The sequence below is a fragment of the Penicillium diatomitis genome, assembly GCF_028827545.1.
Source record: "Penicillium diatomitis strain IBT 30728 chromosome Unknown utg000001l_segment0_segment0, whole genome shotgun sequence".
Classification (NCBI taxonomy): domain Eukaryota; kingdom Fungi; phylum Ascomycota; class Eurotiomycetes; order Eurotiales; family Aspergillaceae; genus Penicillium; species Penicillium diatomitis.
The window spans coordinates 2172993-2191553 of NW_026623173.1; the positions used below are offsets into that span (position 1 = coordinate 2172993).

Below are 18561 nucleotides of genomic sequence, written 5' to 3' on the forward strand. Positions count from 1 at the left end.
CTTGGTTGATAAATATTCCATCGTCATCAGTCCCACATTCATGATGGAGTTAGTACTCAGCAGTGTACTAGGGCGACTGATTAGGTCGCGCGAGGTGGTCAAGGGGGATTTGAGAGGAGCTCTCATCCATATTTCACAGAATCATGCACAAGAGACCTCGAAAAAGATATGACACGAATGCTATTATGCCAAAGAGATCCCAACACTCCATAGTCCGTCCTCCATGAGGTACAAGGCTCAGGGCCGCTGCCGTCAGGAAACGAGCCACCTACTGGACATCCGCCAGGAACTTGAATCCAGGATCAAGTCGCCCACGGTCGGAGTGGGTCGGTCAGGACGGATGGCTGGCCGTTCAGAAGGCACGATTGGAGCGACGAAAGGGACTGGAATTAAAGAGTGGAGATTAAATCTGCGGGCTGCGCTGCCCCTTTTGTGTCTCAGCGAAACAGCGTGGCTTGGACGAAGATGTGTCGAGATGGACGGGGAAGCTGTAGGACTAGGCTCACGGCTGGATGCAGATGGGTTGTTTAGTTGGTGACTGGACTGACTGACGGAACTGGAGCACGGGTAGTTACTAGTTAGTTGGTAGAGAGAGAGATTATTCGTCACTTTGAGGAAAGACCAGGAAGCGAAGAATCAAGCGGAGAAGTAGATATCGGGGATCCTCCTTGCGCAGTCTGGCAGTGAGCCTGGTTCTCGTCGAGGGGGATAGAGTCCATCATGATGTCTTGCTGTCGGAATGGCTGTGTCATGCATGCACATTGCATAGTATTTCTGGTAGAAAGACCATGCGTACATCAGCAGTCCATGACTCTACCAGCACTCATAAATTTCCTTTGATATGTGGAACTGGATTGACAAGGAGACTACAGGATGACGGTAGGCACTGAGGCAGGGTGGATTTGGCATGGAACCACGGCCCATGGTAAGTTACCCGTAGGCCAGCATGAGTGTTTATTGTCTTCTTGAGGGCCCCAAAACCCTCTTCTGCTTCCCAACAGCTTACAACCAAGCTTAGCTCAGTAGCTGAGTCTAGTAGCCCTCAATGTCATGGATCGGATCGCCATTGTCATTCATGTTCTACGATGTAAGTAAGTATGTACTATGTACTACCGTACTGTTGCTCCGGCACTGTCGCACCACGTTCGCGACCAGCCATCACGCTAGTCCACGGCGGAGCCCAGCAAGGCAGCAGTAGACTCCAGAGACTGTCCCCCTCCCCGTCTCTCATAATAGCGTGTTTCCCTCTTCTGGGCTCGACTCTCTCGATTTCACGTCCACTCCCACACTAGTCATTCCTTGATCTTTCATCCACTGTAGAGGGCTCCTCGATATGCAGTCGCCACTCTTTTGTCGTCTCTGAATCCCTTCCGCGTCGTCCTTCCGCGGCGCCCGCATTCCTTAATTGACGTTCCTTTTCCCTTTCCACGCCGCACCAGTACGCCCGTGGTCTCCTGAACGCCGACCGTCACTCTCTTCGGTCGACACCTCATTTTCCATCACTCTCGTTCTTCCCTTCTCGCCCTCCTCTTCTATCTGCAATCTTCAGACGAGTGAACCACGCACTCTCCCCCCACCACTCTCCCTGTCGTCGCTCCCACCCCCTCCCGACAATGAAGGCTTCTTCATTGTACGGGCTCGCGGCGGCTGGTATATCTGCGACCTGGCCGACCGTACACGCCTTGACCTTTGACGCGGTCTCGATTCCCGAAATCAACCTCGCCTCGCTAGGTCGGGTGACCATCACTGGCGACTTTGATGGCGTCTCCCTCTACGAATATGAAGGGCAAACCCAGACCACACAGCGTCAGGGCTCGTTGCTCCTCACTCCACTCCCCAATGGCATCCTCACGAGCCTATCATCCGCCAATGCTCAGATCCGAGACATGTGCGCCTTCACGAAACAGGACGGGACTTTTGCTGGAATCTTTGTGGGTGGAAACTTCACCAAGCTGGGCAACGTCGAGTCCACTGCTGTAGCTCTGTTCCATCCCAACACGAGCGACGTTACGGCGCTGCCCGGCCTGCAGGGATCGGTGTCGTCGGTGCTCTGCGATCAAGACGCCAATCGCGTGTACGTGGGTGGGGACTTCTCGTACAAGAACTCGAGCAATGCAATCTCCTGGTCACCCACGGAAGGGTGGACGGAGCTTATGTTTGACGGACTCAATGGTCCTGTCAACTCCATCATCAAGCGAAGCGACGGCCATATCATCTTCGGAGGCTCATTCGATGGGCTGGGCAACATGACAAGTGCATCCGCCAGCGAACGTCAACAGGTTCTCAATCTGCAGACTGCGACCGTGACTGCCGACGCCGAATCATCCTTGAGCGGGTTCACCGATCCGCGCAATGTCATCTGCTCGACAAGCGGCCAAGCTGGCCCCGGCAAGACCTGGTTGCTCCACGACTATGCGCCCGGATTCTGGAGAGCCGATCTCGGATTCACATTCCAGCCCACCAAGCTGCGACTCTACAATACCCATTTCGAAAACCGCGGCACCAAAAGTTTCCTGCTGCGGGCCCTGCCCGACACAGGAATCATGAACCTGACGTACACGGATGACTCGGGCAATGTGGCGCATTGCGACGCCTCGTGCCAGCTTCCTGAAAGCAGCCAGGAAAAGTACCGGGACTTCACCTTGGTCAATCCCGTGGGCATGAGAGGGTTCCAGATTGAGATCCTCGATTGGTGGGGCCAAGGTGCAGGATTGAATGGGATCGAAGTCTTCCAGGACCAAATCAAAACATACGCCGTCAATGCCTTCAACGAGCCCGCTTGTGCAGGACTGGACTTTCCCTCCAAATCCACCCACACGGGCTCGTGGACGGTCAAGGACGCCGGATATCTGTCTGCGTCCGTGACCAACTCGAATGACAGCAGTACCTCCGTTGTTCTGTACCCCAACATCAAGGAGTCGGGTAACTATACCATTTTCTTGCACACTCCCGGATGCGTACAAGACAACAGCTGCAGCTCTCGTGGTTCGGCCAACGTGACCGTGAGTGTGACCAAAGGAAAGAAGTACCCACAACCGCCCTCCATGACGAAGACCCAGACGAACAATGACAATAAAATCGAAACGCTCTATTCTGGCTACGTCGATGCCAGCAGTGGCTCATTCCGCCCCGCCGTTACAATCCAGCCTGTGCCGGGCCAGGGAGATCTGACCTTTGTCGCAGGCAGTGTCGAGTTTGTGCTCCTGTCTCAATCGACCTCCACCGACGGTCTAAATGGGCTTTACGACTATGACCCGTCAGCCAGGACCATGCCGAAATTGGACAGCTCAGCTGTGAACAAGGCGGGAAACGCTCTTGATAGGGGAGCGGTGGTCATGAGTCTGCTCGAGACTAATGGTGCCGTTTACATTGGGGGGAATTTCAGCACCGAGAGATTCCATAACATCATGACCGTCTCAGACGGCAATGCAACCGCCTTGCCTGGCGGTAGTCTGAACTCTGAAGTTTTTGCTATGGCCGCACTGAACGACGTTATGTATGTGGGGGGCCAATTCACCGCTACCACTGACGGGAGCGCCGAGGGACTGTCGTATATCGCCTCATACTCCATGTCAAACAAGAAATGGTCACCGCTCGGTGCAGGGCTGAATGGCCAAGTCCGGACGATCTTCCCAGTCCAACTCAACGTGTCTTCAGCCGTCAACGAGACCATTATCGCGGTCAGCGGTGACTTTGATCAGATCCGCGCCACCGCCGATCAGCCCGCTGTGCCTGTAGCTGGGTTTGCCATTTGGATACCCTCGAAGGAAACCTGGTTGCAAAGCCTCAACTCAACGCAGATGGAATTTGCCGGACAAGTTTCCGCCGTGGCCTCCGTCAACGGCACTTCTATCCTTGCTGGAAATTTGGCCACAGACGGACTGACCGCGTCCAGCGCTGTCTCGCTTTTGGACGAGAAGAAATTGAGCCTGCTTCCTCTTCCGCTGAACATCAATCACACTGCAACCATGCGAGGCATCAATTCGGGAGCGTACGATACCGAGTCGAACCGAAACTTGACCATTTTGGGAGGACATTTCACCGCACTCGGCAGCAATGGCTCTGTTATTCACAATGTCGCCATACTGAACGGTACCGAACAGCGGGTTACCGGACTGCCTTCGGGTCTAAACAGCAATTCTACCGTCCACGCCATGGCCGTCCACAACAATACCCTCTACGTCGCCGGTGTTGTCACGGGAACCATTGGAGGCACGAGTGTCAGTGGCATGGTTGCCTACGACTTGTCGCGCAACTCTTTCAGAGAAAATCAACCTTGGTCCCTGAACGGCAAGAACGCTAGCGTCAGCTCCATTGCTGTTCGACCTGGATCATCCGAGCTCTTTGTTGGGGGAAACTTTGAGTCTGCGGGCTCACTCCCTTGCACCACCGTTTGTAGCCTCGACTCCTCCCTCAACCAATGGAGCTGGCCGGGCGCTTCCATCAGTGGTAATGTCATGTCTCTTGTCTGGGCTAATGCGGACACCTTGTATGCGGTGGGAGACATGGAAATTAGCAACAACAAGACTGTTGTTGCAACATTTAGCAAGAAGACTTCGGACTGGACGGTGCTCAGTGGCGCATCACCATCTGAGATCCCCGGTAACGTGACCGCCTTTACCCCTGCGAACGAGGAGGTCTCGAATTTCTGGATTGCAGGCAGCTCGTCCAACGGGTCGGCCTTTTTGCTGAAATACGATGGGTCGAAGTTTCAATCCACGGGGTCGCTCTTCGCGGAAGGCACTCGAATTCGTGACCTAGAGGTCCTCCCCCTTAACAAAGATCACTCGTCAGCAACCTTGCTCAACAACAACCAAGCTCTGCTGGTCCTGGGTGAGCTTGTCATTCCGGACTTTGGCAACGCCTCTGCGGCGCTGTATAATGGAACCGCTGTGACGCCTTTTATCTTGTCGTCCAAGCAGAACGGTGAACCCGGTAGCATGTCGCGTTTGATCATGGAGAACAATAACCCGTTCACGACAGAGAGTGAGTGTGAACCCCATCAATATTTTATAATATTCGCTTTCCGCATGTTTCTTTTTGTTCTATGGCGCTCTCGACTAATTTCCTATCTTCAACTAGAACCTCACCACTCCAACGGCATCGTAGTGTTAGTCGCATTTTGCTGCGCCTTGGGTTGCGTCTTTCTCATCGTTGCCGCAGGCGTCATCGCCAACAAGATCCAGCGTCGTCGACAAGGATACAGCACTGCACCTCAAACCTTTGGTACAGACCGTCCATCCGACATGCAGCGCGTTCCACCAGAGTACCTCTTCAATTCCTTACGTGGGCCGCCTCCCGGTGCACCCGTGCTTTAATGATTTCCAAGTCCTCCTTTCTCTTTCTTCTCACTCACTCACTCTCTCTCTCTCCGATTTCTTCCATCATTTTTCCCACGACCATTTCACCACCCCCCGCCACCATCCTTCCGCTCCCGCTTGCACAGTATTCTCTTCTCCCAGCCGATCTGAACTCCTGCTACTCCAATGTTTAAGAAAGCCTGCTATTCGAGTATCTAATGTGTCGCCTATTGTTTTGGTGAAACCTTTTTGATTTCGTCATCTCCCTTTTGATCTTGACTTTTTTTTTTGTTCAAAAAAAGCATGGTCCATGGTCTGCTTATACCCCTTTATTTTTTCTGTCGCTATTCTAACCTGCAAACCTTATCTGTTGTGCTTGAGTACTCTTTCTTCCTTTTTTGTCGTCATTTTGTTCAATCGCGACATTACCGTCTAATGTTTGAATCACAGTCTCTTGGTTCCTGTTGGTCTTGCTCCATCCAGCGCATTTCCTGGTCCCAGCGACTCGTGGAAATAAGTGGCACGTTCGTCACCATGAACTTTGATTGTGCGACTCTCTCTCTCTCTCTCTCTCTGTGTATCTGTGCATCTACGAGTAGATACCAGATAGTAGAGACAGCCAAAGATCATCGGTATATAATTCCATTTCTGCCAAGGCCCAGATCCTTCATACTCCACGTCCCATGCAGAAATCATCCCCATCACCACTCAGGCTTATACACTGCTGACTGCCGTCCTCGTTATCGCTCATTCTGGAACGAAACCCCCAAAAAGTACCACCCGACGTTTCATCTGCGCTCCAGCTTTACCTGCATCCCCATCACACATCCCGGGCGCGGAGTAATGGATGGGATTGACCTGACCTTTGGCCTTGACTGGGGGGTATCGTGATCCTCCAGTGGGGAGTTTGTCCGGTCTCCGGTCTCTTTGCTTCTGGTCTTGATATCAACATGCGATAGTTCTATCATGTCGTATCGATCATCTGTCGAGCTGATTATAATCTGTGCAAAGAGACTTTGCTTAGGATAGCCTTGACATCAATATCTTAGCTCGTCTGCAAGGATGCCCGTCTCATCTCGATCTACATCATGAGGTGTCCATGGCATTTTGAAAAGATTATGGAAGATGGATGGCTACAAGTCTGCCGTTGAGGGAGTCTAAATTGTCATAGAGTATTTATAAAGAACTCGAACCCTTACATTGTCGAGTGTCAAAGCCGAGTTCCCTGAATCTTTGAATGTTCAAGTGTCAAGGGGGTCATCTCGCAAAACGGTGTCATTGTGTAAGCAATGCATTGCAACTCTTGTCCGTTGGACAGAGAGAGAAACGGAAAAAAAAAATAATCAAGCGATACTTGCCGAGCGCCATGGCTGATAACCAAGCTTGGGGGACACCGTAAAAGTAAATAATATAGAAAAAAATGCAGAGGAGAGAGAACTGAGAGACACAAGAAACGAGCGCGTACAAAGAAAAGAGAGAGAGAGAGAGAGAGAGAGAGAGAGAGAAGAAAACAAGGGAAAGAAAGAGAGAAACGAAGAAAGCACTGCCGTGACTGCCGTGGCTCATTTACGTCGAGGGTCATCAAAGGCGGACTCTCCAAGCATTCCTATCCGCCTCCTCTTTTTTTTTTTTCTACAACGTCCCCATTCCCGTCTCGGTTGCACCCTGCTTGACATCACTCCCGCTCTTTCCAAGGCGCAAGATCTGAACAGCCGCCTCGTTGATCAAGACGGCATTGTGTGTTCATAGCGGGAAGAGATCCATCACCGTATATCCCAAGCCAGAATTGGAAATGTCTCTCGTGTGGTTGAAGTGAGTCCCTTTCCCTATCCGCCGCGGTTTGGGCGACGCAACAGCCCCCAAACGTAACTCACTCGCTTGGTGGAAGTCTCAGGAACTTTACGAGGTACGACATTCCGAAACGACCGCACTTACTGGGGCTTCTTGTTAGCCGCAGTAGGTCCGGAGATGTAACGGCCCAGGTTGGTGGCATCGTAGACCTGACGCACAACGCCCTTGAAGGCTTCCCAACCTTGGCGAACCTGGGGTGGAGTGCTCTGGTGGGAAATGGCAGCATCGGCACGAGCAGTCAATTGGCGCGCGGCTGCCTGGACAAACGAGCTCTGGGCGTGACGAGCACGGAAGAAGGACAGGTAGATGACCAACAGAACCCAGCTGCCCTTGGAGAAGGTCACGGCAGAGATGATCAGGCGGAAGAGGAGCAGGATCTCCAGTGAGGCAACGACACCCATGCTGGCATCATAGTACTGCTTAATGAAGCGGCCGATGGTCTCGGCGAGCGGGCTCTGCTTGACGGCGGGCTTGCCCGAGGTGGGCGAGGCGGGACCTGTAGGGTTGGGAACTGGGGGCTGCACGGTGGGAATCAGGTAGGTGCGGGTGTAGGTCGCAACGTGGAAGACAGAGTAGACGCTGAAGGGCAGAAGGGCCAGTATAAGCTGACGAGAGTAGAGCCAGACGAGCGCCATGCCTAGAGGTAAATGGTGATGTTAGAAAAAAAGACTCGGGTACTCCGTTGGTGGCCACTTAGCGGGGGGCTGGCCCAATTGAAGAACCAAGTCCAGAAGCTTCCGACTTACCCAAGTATTGTACGTTCTCATCCGAGATAAGCTTCACCACGATCTGGGCTGGACTGCCAGAGACGCCTCGGGCGAAGTGACCCTTGTAGACGACAATTCCATAGGTCACCGCGGCCGAGATGAAAGCCAAGCGATAGGAGATGCGAGCGGCGGAGGAATAGTAATTAAAGGAGACGTAAGAGAGGATGTAGCGAAAGACGGACAGCAGCAAGGTCAGGTGGCTAGATTGGAGAATGAAGTCAGTGTGTCTCTTTGGCATGGTCGACCGTGCGTGTGGACGGTCAGTGATCGGCAATTGCGGTCGATCTTGACGTACCCGACAAACCAGGCAAATCTGTAATGAGGAGATCTGGTTAGCATTCAAGTTCACAAGCACGCGCTGGACACTCTCGAGGTACGAAGGTGCGACCACTTTCAGCACTCGTCATTCAAGCAAGTACATACTGGAGGGTTTGAGCCAAGGTCTTCAGCCTCTCGGCCAGAGGCATGTTTGCAGAGGGAGGAGGAGCCATGGAGGACTGTGTGTGTGTGTGTGTGTGACTTCACCGAGGTCGAAGCGGCTGGTTGAGGAGCGAGGGTCGAAAGAGAATGGGGGAAACGTGTGGTGAGAGGAACCCTGTGTGGGGATCAAGATGGCCAAGCTCAAGATGGAAGTGAAGAAGCTTGAACAGCTTGAACAGGGTTGCAGGTCGGGCGATTGGAATGAGAGAGGAAGAGAAGGTGCGAGAAGAAGCAAAAGATATTACGAGGGTGGCTGGGGGGAGGGCAAAGAGCGGGGGGAGAGGATGATCGCTGAGCGGGTAGCTTCTTAGCTGGTGCGAGTGTGGCAGTGTGCTGAGTGCTGAGTGCTCAGTGCTCACTGTGCTGCTTTGGTATTTTTTTTTGTTACCCACCTTTGGGCTTAAGAGGGCTGGTGCTACCTGGCCTCACGACAGACTGCTGAAGTGCTGCTTCTTGACAGCACATATTCTGTGTTCTGGTTCTACTGTAGAATTCACCTCTACTGCTGGACATGACGACTCGAAGGCTTCTACCGCTTCATAGCCGAGCGCTCAAGAACCTTTTTGAGTGAGCTCTGAATAAATTGTGGCTGTCGCACAATTTTCGGGACTCGACTGATGAGCCCATCAAAGACCTGGACGACTCCATTATGTCCAGTTGTTCATCTCGTCCAGATCCAGACCCGAAGATTTGACGTAGACGGTACAATGTGGAGCCCACCGTGTCCGAGTCTCTGCAGGCGGCCGGTCCATTGAAGGCGACGAGGCGTACTCGAACGCGAGTGACGACAGTACTTTTCCCCACAGTGACCGTCCTGTGCAAATGGCAGGTACTCTCCGGGTCTCCAGGGCCGGTAACTAGTCCTGGGCTCTCTCTCGGACGGCGGTGACGCGGGAGATGATGCAATACTCGATCGGTGCAGAGCTTCTCATTCGCCCGAGGAAGCAGTACGATAGAGCCGAGATAGTCCTGAATCGGAGATGTTGATGACATGACGTGAGATCTGGCGAACTGCAGTGGCAAGAGAGAGAGACAGAGAGAGAGAGAGAGAGAGAGAGAATGGTGCGCTTGAATGTTTAGGGAAGAACTGCAGAATGTTCGAGGCAGAGAGCACTGGGGGTGATCACGGTGCATCACTTTCCTGCCTCAGGCTCGCAGGCACGAGAAGGCACATGAGGAGAGGTCGAAATGCTTCGACCCTCAGGCCTACAGAAACAGAAGTCCCAGAGCACTCAAGTACTCATGACTACTCACTTGTACTACTCTGGTAGTAGTCGGTACCGTGACGAGTAACCTACACCCCCGAATTGGCGGATCCAACTCCATACAGCGCGCTCGAGTTCTCTTGCAAGTCCGATAGAGAGAGATCGGACCCGGATCGGCTCGGGATCCATGGCAACTGAAGCACCCGCAATCAAGATTCAAGCGGGAGTAAGCGTCCGCAAGGGCTGGCCGAGCCGATGGGGACTCACGAGCCTCACATGACGACCGATGCTCTGGAACCGGCACGTGTAGGTATACCTCCCGATGTCAAAGAGCCTTGCATGTAGGGACAGTGGTATGGCGTGTAGTCGAGATGAGTGACAAAAACGCAGAGACCGGATTGACGACAAATCTCAGGTTTGCGCTACCTCATGGCGAGAACTCCGCTCTTTCCCCCTCTGAATCGAAAAAAAATCAGAGTATAAAGCGAGGAGCCGATTCCAAGGTCCGATCCGTGTCTCGTAAAGCCTTGGATTGAGCGATCGTATTGCCACGTTATCGACGAATTCGAGACACAAGCACTGCATAATAGAGACTGATTCAGGCATCAAAACTTCCATCTTGATTCTCGAATGCTAGGTCCCATGTAGATGGCTCAGCCAAAATTTTCTCTTCCGTCTGTGCTTCCCTTTTTTTCCCCCCTTCTCTCGGGCCTCACGCTCGGCTTCATTCAGAATCTAGCATGCTAACGACATCCACATTTCTCCAATCCCACCTTCAACGCCAACTCCAACCCATCAGCAGTCTCCTCAGGCAGACTCAAAAAGGGTGAATGCGACGCCTTGACATGATAAGTCAAAGGATTTCCCAGCGTCTTTGCAAACTCCTCCTGCACGGCAAGTGGAAGCGCAGCGTCATCGTCGCAGAAGAGATACATGCATGGTATTTCGTGCCAGGGCTCGAACGAGGCGGGTTGCAGGAAGGCGAGCTTGGAATGAGGCTTTAGTTGTTCAATGGCGGCGAATTGCACCTCGGGGGGTAGGTCGTGGTAAAAGATAGTTTCTTCATCTGACGAGCGACAGTATCCATCGTCGGGGTCCTGTAACGATTAGCATGAAAAGATGTGTGGGATAGAAAGACTAGAAAAGGAGAAAGCGGACAATGATGATCAGATGAAAAGGGAGGAAAGACCATCTTTTCCTCCTTGATGTCGATTTCAATCAAGCGCTGGAAAGAGGATGAAATTACATACGCTCAAGACCATCCAAGGAAGCCACTGCCCACCAATCATCTCAAGAAGCGACTTGCCAGCAGGTGTGACAAACGCACTCAACCAAACGGCCATGATTACTCCACCGTGTTCATGATTCCGGCGTCCTTGTAAGTACGAAAGACCCTCTACAGCCCCGGATCCCACCATGCCACCATAAGAGTGCATCACCAGAACGATCTTACGGCCCTGCTCAACCAAAGCTCGAAGATGCTTGTGGACATGGACAATATCCGCGAACAGACCGGTCTGGAAAGGCTCGCTTGCTCCAACAGATGGAAGAGCCACGGCTTGGGATTCGTGGCCTCGCTGGGAGAGTACGGCGCGCACCATCTCGAAGGTGTCAGGGCTGTGCCATGCACCTGGGACGAAGACGAAGATTGGGGGACCGTCGAGAGGCATGGCGCGATAGAAGTTGTGTGAGGATGAGATGAGAGGGGATGGATCTTAGTGAACCTCGCTTGTGTTTATCTGAACGAGGATGAGAAAGTTGGGGATGTTTCTGTGGAGGTGGTGATAATCTGGGGTAGCGGGGATTGATAATCGATAATGACGACAACTTTGTGTCAAGTGTGAAGATTCGCTGGTGAATATATGACACTCTTTGTGGTCACACGTCCTCTATTCCATTCTCGCGATCAACCTGGGCCGGAATTGGCTTTCCTACAAACATTCTCATGACACGACAGCTTGCACGAAGGAAAGTGTTGGCAAACACTCGTCGCAAAGGTGTCCGACACTTTCGACTCGGAGATACTTTCCGACAAACAACATCGCCACATTTGGCAATTAAAGATCTTGAACAGACGCCGAGAGTAAATAGATACTCTTCATGTTAATGACAAAGCTCCTATCAAATGGAAGATTAATGTTAGTCATGGAAGATCTTCCTGTATCCATTTCATCAGTCTGTTCAGTCATGTTCACTAATGGGAGCCAGCTTCAATATTGCAGAAGGCCTGTATTTCACAGTGCAGCCTTGCATCACATCATCTCCTCGGCTTGGTTGACTGTTTACGTCTCAGTGATGTTGATTTTGTATACAACTTCCCTTGCCATTGGGCTGACATGTTGTAGAGCAAACCTTGAGTGACTATCGGTGTATCGAGCTCGATACACGACTCCTACATCACGGACGAGCTTCGATGTTTGCAGTAATTGTAGATGGAGAGTGCACCCTTGGAAAAGTTTTTTCTCGTTCCAACGGGTCGATGAGATCCGCTCTCTCCTGATTGTGGTGCGAATAAGCGGCATCTTAAATCGTCAGAATTCAGGTTGATGACAAAAGTGAGGACTTGATGAGTTCGCTACATCTTGTCAAGTACAAGTATCAATCTGGCTGATTCATATGGCTTGCGAATCATTCGTTAATTCCTCATACCCCTTCAAACAATCAACGTCCTCAGACCTGTTTCGACAGAAGACGGCAGGTGACCCGAATGAACATGATTATGATGTTTTTTTTTTTGGTAACGACAAGAAACCTACCCGTCTGATAGACTCACGAATCGTGGAGACCCTTAGAGAACAACATACTACCTCATTCAGTCTAGGCATTCAAGGATAATGCACGCTTAATTGAACCACAGAACTATGGCCAATCCAAAGTTTCGTAGGAGCCAAGCTGGCCAACTCTTGGAAACCGCAAGCAGAGTCGCAGCTTTCATGTCTAGCTGCTATCAGTTTCATCGCAAATTCCTTTTCTTCGGAATCATGCCATGCGATCATACTAGCATGCTAAGAAAAGGCAGAAAAACTTAACATTCCTACGATTTCAGAGACTATTTCGCTTGGATCTTCAAATCGCGCAGTGGCTGTCTTACAAAAGTCAAAGTGGAGGTCTTTGGAAAACGCAGACACGCCCACGTCGTAGTGAGCCCCGTCTGTTCCTATATCTCATTGTTACGCGTCTGATCGCATGCTTGATGAAGAATATTGCGTAGAGAAGAGTGGACTCACTGGCTGCACAAAACCTTCGGTCCGATTGAATTATCAGCCATGCTACAAACGTTGATTCTATCCTCCTGGCCACTGAGCACAATCCGAGAAGCACGTCAAAATTCACATGGAACGGCCGAATTCGACATTCTTGGTACCTCGGTGAGCCTCCTCATCCCCCGCAAATAATAAGACGGTTAAGGTTTGCCAACGTCTGTGCCCCGCGAACCTTGAAGTTCCCGCGAAGACTTTCGACGGCTATCTCCGAGATGTCATTTCGATGTTGCCCATAGAGCGAGATTGACACTGATCAAAGCTCAGACCTCGCCTGGATCTGCCTCGCAAAAAAAAAAAAAAGACTAAATCGTGAGGTACTACCCGTTGAAGAAATTTTCCACGCAGTAGTATTATTCTCCGCGTTCAGCCACCTCGCATGGCGGGTCTAGACGTGGAATTTACCCCGGACAATGACATGTGATACTCATGGGCTTGGACTGTGGTCAGTTCTGGAGCTCATGCATACCATCAGGAGATAATAGGACCGTGGTATCGAGCCAACTGTCAAGGATCCATCGATTGCCGGACATTTCTTATCCCCCGCACTGCCGATGGGTTTGTTGACGGTTGATGCTGGTAGGGGTGTGTTCCAGCCAAATTCACGTAAGTGGTATTGCCCGGGGAGGGCCCCTTATTTCTTGTATTTTTTTTTTCTTCCCTCTGCTTGAGAATGCTACCTGACAGTCTTTGTATAGATTTCATATCACAGGAATCACACGACGCATTTCGGGATGAACGACACTTCTTGAACCATCAAGGAGTACCTATTGCAAATGAACCATTAGAACCACCCTGATAAGACGAATTGAATCTCCACCGAAAGGTTCCATATCAAAAAACCTATATCTCCATCCTAAATCTCACCCCGAACTTGAACCATGACAAACTAGACCGTTCACATGGGAAATCTAAAGATGCAGCACGAGTCATGCCTCGTGCATTGGAAATTTCCAAGCCCCCACGAATGATGAAGAGGGTTCATACTGTAGTTCCAACCCCTGCGAGTCAACGAACGTCTTTGCTTACTTTGCTGCTTCACGTGCTGAGAAGCGATCTACAACGGTCGATGCAACAGTCGCATGGATCTGGCCCTGTCAATACCTTTTTAGATTTTTTGCCGAACTATAGCCGACCTGACTTGATGCAAGACCATGACTAGACTAGAAGCTGGCCACTGATCCACTGACTACTACATGTGGTCTACTCACTAGAAAGATATCCGCACGAACGGTCCAAGGGCATCCAACATGTCCACCCTACCATCTAACATTTCACGCGATACGTCGCGTCTCGTCTGAACCGGTCTATCAATTCATCTGAGAAAACGCACACACGACACCTGCACCAACTACACGACTCAACCCCGCCTCACGGCCGTGCTCCGACGGTGGGCCTGCGGCATGACCCCTCACTCTAAGATGAAAGAGGAAACAATCGGATCGCTAAGTCCCAACTAGAGCCGTTACTTGTGCATGGCCATCCGGTTATCGATGGCACGAGGGGACTAGATTCCAGTGGGCCCATCGAAAACCCCTCACCTTGTTCTACTGTGACCCTGCGCTAATGCATGGATCAGTCTGACAATCTGACAATCTGACAATCCCAGGTCGGTATACCATACCCAGTAAAAAGATCAATCTGACGTAATCTCCAAACTCTCTCGACTCGCATGCAGGGACGGCGCAGTCTGCCTAATTCGGAATAGTCCCAGGGGCGGATGAAGAAAGAAGAAGGAAGGAGTGTTGGAGGCGACGCTCAAACCCTCACACTAAACTCATTGCAGTTGCATAACGTGGTTCGTAGCGATTAGGAACTTAGTGGTACTATAGGCATTAGGCCTACTAGTAATTTAAGTACTTGGTACGTAGTGCGTACAGTTGTGTTACTGGTCAACCGTCCAGCGCCTCGGATGGCGGGAAATGACTGTACCCGTGTACTGGAGTACAGGAGTCACTGACCCGGAATATTTGGTTGCTATGAGTCTGTAGCGCAGCCACCGTACCTGACTTTTTCGCGTTCGACCGTTGGGCCCGTTCCGGTGCTGCGTCTTGCGTCAGCTAGGAGGGGATGGGGCCGTTCAAGAAAGTTGAACGGGTGACTGTGACTGTGGACTGTTGTAAGCGCCACCTGCGCTAGTATCCAAGTATGGTAGCAGTGTAAATTCGTGAGGGTATTTCAGACTGATGGTCTCGGTGACGGCCGCGGCTTGGGCTTGGGCTTAACAGAGTGAAATGTTTCGCGAATGAGAGTGGTACCAGTACAGGCTTTGCGGCTGAAAGAGAGGCAAAGGATGTCAATCATTGTCAATGTATACTCGCCTGGAGACTTAATTTTCTCGATTAGGTAAATTTTGAATTCATATAGAAATGGCGAACATAATGTGATGTACAATACAATGGTAGTGACATGAAAGAAAATAAGAGGGAAAGAGAGAGAGGAATGAAAAGTTGCTTCTTGATGTTGTGTCGTGAGGATCCGATCAGCATGTGTGGGCATGACTTTAAAACGTGCCAGAAAGACAGTACATTGAGTCCAAAGGAAGATGGCCATGAAACGAGCGAACTCATGGACTCGTACCTTAGATAGGTGAGGCACGTGGGCGTGGCAGGTGAGAAGGAAGGGGATTGCGAGCACGTGCTCGATGATTGATAGAGTGAGTGTGAGAGACGATGAGCGGCTGATGTCGCTGCTCGAGTGTCAGGGATGGAGAGATGATGGTGCCACGCTTGATCACGGATTCGAGGTGGGCGGCGATGTGGCGAGTATGCCAATGGCCGTGAGCTCCAACGGGGATGCCTGGCATGTCCCGAGGGTGTAGGGTGCAGGGGGTTGGTGATTGGGAGGTAGCCAAGACCGGCTAGGCTAGGCGAGGCTAGGCGACTCTATCGGCGCCATCCGCACTGCTTTCAATGATCGTGCCTGATGGGGGGAAATGATGGAAATATTGAGACTTGTAGCCTAGAGCCATCGGGCTCCCAGTGACAATGGCAGATACCCACCACTGCTCACTGTTGAAGCGTCTTCTCCAGGATTCTCCACCCCTCGTCTTTCTACGACACATTGCCCTTGGCATCGGGTATTGTTGACCGGCACGGTGGGCGCCCCGGCGCAGAGATCATGGGTGAGCGACCCACGAGAGGCCGGGGGGCCAAACTGAGCTGGGCCCGGCCCAAAACGCCCAGAATTCTCCTCTTCGTCAAACAGCGCTTGTCCGGGATCTGGAGCCATTTTGCATGATTTCATTGTGTACTTCGTATGAGGCGAGCGGCAGTGGCAGTGTGTGTCATCGATCACTGTCGGGCCAGATGGGCCTGTAGTAGTGTTGCATTGCACAGCTCGGCGAGATTTCGATTCTTGCCAGCTTGATGATTTTTCAACTGATAGTCTCCTCAATGCCAGCTCTGCGGAAGCTGATGGCGAATCAAGTGAATTTCGTGTTGCTTAGAAGATTGGCTGCATCGAATGCCGTAGACAGACATGCATGACTCCTCTATTCACTCTCCGGACGATCATCATACTTCGCCTCGTGCAAATGTCGTGGCGGGATCCCAATCGCGTCCTCCGGGGGTTGGAGATGTAGGTGGACGGGGTCCACTGAAGCTCAGGGACGGACGGGTATATCGTGCTTCCTGGTGTCCATAGCGCCCATTGCGTTCCGAAGTGGGACTCGTGGCCATAGGACTCTGCCGGCCCTGTGGATGGTAGGTGGGACTGGGAGACTGCATCATGCGAGGTGGGGAGCTGCCGACGCCTCGCATCTGATCGGGACTGGGCGAGCGCATGTTGTAGTATGGTTCAGCGGCTTTCCCGCTCGAGGTGGTGAGCATTTCGAATCCCTTGTGATCCACGTTGCGATAGGCGTCCGCAGAGACAAATTCGTGAGAGGTGGAGGAAAATCCATTCCGAATAAAGTCCACCCAGCCGGCAAACATGGATGGCCGGGCAAAGAGAACAAAGTTCCAGAAGCCGACCAGCGAGAGGAGGTAGACGACCGCCAAGAGGGTCCCCTCGTCTGGACCAAACCCAGAAGCATATTGTTTGCATTGTTGACTGGTTCCCCCGATGGCAAGACAAGTGATCCAGGTCTTGGCCTTTTCCATATTTGCCCGAGTCGGGTCGGTGGAATTATCCATCTTGATAAACACGACGGCGAAGAAGATCACGTTGGCCAGAATGATGAGCACGAGGGCAGCGCCTCGCCATTGGAGCCGAACCACTCGTTGCACACGACGGTAGGCCTGACGGGCGGTGACGGTGCGGACACTCGAGGAGTAACCCGGCAGACTGCTCGAGTTATCGGTCGCCGAGCCGGACTTGTCGAAGAGAGACCGCACATAGACATGGATACAATAGAGCATGGTGAGGAATTGAAGGATCAGGGCGGCAGCTGTGAAGGCGATGAGAGGATACCAGTAGTCCTGGGAGCCGTATTTGGTGTTGATGTGACACATCTGGCCAAAGCGGAAGGAGACGCCCGTGAGAATCAGCATGACGGTCAGACCCACGGCAGGGATACCAAAGCCAGCCAAGAACGCAAGCCACATGAACTTGGGGCCCAGCACGAGCTCCCAGCAGACCTGGAGATGAAATGCCGCAGTACGGATGAAACTCCACATGACGACGAGCCATCCACCGAAAAGAAGCAAAGCACCTGAAAAGGCGCAGGAAAGATCCGAGTACATATCATTGGGCGTGATTTTGTTGAAGCACTGGTCCGGTTTGGCCCCAAGAGGAATAATAAAGGCGATCTACGGGAAAGGACAGCACCCGGTCAGCCATCGCTCACAGTCCCGAGTGAGATGAGTAGGGGGGCGTCTTGATGGCAACTTACCTCCATGCAGCAGATACCCAAAGTGAAACAGATACTCAGATAATGACGATTGGTCCATTTGACCGGCAGGACGGCATAAGAGACGAGCAGGAAGATACACAGAGGGAGGATGGCGACACTGATCCAGCTTCCGATCTCGACTCGCTTGGCAGTGTCTATTGGTCGACGGAGGTCAGACTGGAGGCCGATGAACAAGAATCAAGGGCATGACATGGGAGGCGTTCTCACCATTACCATATCGCAAGTCCGCAAAAGGACATGGCAGACAGCAGTTGACGATGGTCCCATTCGAGTTGGGGACGGGGAAGGGATTACAATATCTTCCCGCAAGGACTGCAGTAATACCCCCAAGAGGAGTCAGTCGGTGAAGCCATTGAGGTCCTGTGAGGACCATTGATGAATCACACTTCACTTACATCCACCCGTGGCGGGGAATAGGCTCTCCTGGTAGAAAGGACCAGGGCAATAACCGTGTGCGCTTTCCATGATGGCTCACAGGTGAGACGCAATCGGCATATTCTTCAAGGAATGGACACTCTGCCAGAGATTCAACGCGCCAGCGCGACGAGACCAAATGGGCAGCAACTCTCAAAAGAATGTCGGAATTGAGGGGATAGGGTGCGAGTCCGGTCCTATATCATCAATACGAGCAGGAAGAGAAAGAAATGGCTCCAGATGGTGGAAAGTGGGCATCGGCCCCCGTATAAAGAGTATAGACCTTAGACCACAGTGTGGTAGTAGATTATTGGTGACACTCTGGGACTCAATCCCAGCATGGAGTGTCCAATGGCCATCACGACACGGTGGATCACCGGAGACCCTACTGATCAATTAGGAATTCCCTCGTTATCTTAAATGATCCTT

At 51.9% G+C, this 18561-nt stretch overlaps 5 protein-coding genes across 5 annotated transcripts; 1 reads left to right on the plus strand and 4 right to left on the minus strand.

Moving 5' to 3' along the window:
* Window positions 1-1613: 1613 nt before the first annotated feature.
* Window positions 1614-5318, plus strand: N7539_000638 (uncharacterized protein; the record flags this gene model as incomplete). The annotated part of the gene is made up of 2 exons (XM_056930242.1): window positions 1614-4986; window positions 5083-5318. The coding sequence occupies 2 exons, from the start codon at window positions 1614-1616 to the stop codon at window positions 5316-5318; spliced, it is 3609 nt and encodes a 1202-aa protein (XP_056794535.1).
* Window positions 5319-7231: 1913 nt separating this feature from the next.
* N7539_000639 (uncharacterized protein) lies at window positions 7232-8409 on the minus strand (the record flags this gene model as incomplete). The annotated part of the gene is made up of 4 exons (XM_056930243.1): window positions 7232-7788; window positions 7898-8118; window positions 8214-8231; window positions 8342-8409. 4 exons carry the CDS (start codon window positions 8407-8409, stop codon window positions 7232-7234), a joined length of 864 nt encoding a protein of 287 aa, XP_056794536.1.
* Window positions 8410-10346: 1937 nt separating this feature from the next.
* Window positions 10347-11273, minus strand: N7539_000640 (alpha/beta hydrolase; the record flags this gene model as incomplete). The annotated part of the gene is made up of 2 exons (XM_056930244.1): window positions 10347-10700; window positions 10854-11273. 2 exons carry the CDS (start codon window positions 11271-11273, stop codon window positions 10347-10349), a joined length of 774 nt encoding a protein of 257 aa, XP_056794537.1.
* A 4465-nt stretch (window positions 11274-15738) lies between these two features.
* N7539_000641 (uncharacterized protein) lies at window positions 15739-16094 on the minus strand (the record flags this gene model as incomplete). The annotated part of the gene is made up of 2 exons (XM_056930245.1): window positions 15739-15785; window positions 15866-16094. 2 exons carry the CDS (start codon window positions 16092-16094, stop codon window positions 15739-15741), a joined length of 276 nt encoding a protein of 91 aa, XP_056794538.1.
* Window positions 16095-16378: 284 nt separating this feature from the next.
* gprM lies at window positions 16379-17985 on the minus strand (the record flags this gene model as incomplete). The annotated part of the gene is made up of 3 exons (XM_056930246.1): window positions 16379-17614; window positions 17698-17874; window positions 17926-17985. 3 exons carry the CDS (start codon window positions 17983-17985, stop codon window positions 16379-16381), a joined length of 1473 nt encoding a protein of 490 aa, XP_056794539.1.
* Window positions 17986-18561: the final 576 nt, after the last annotated feature.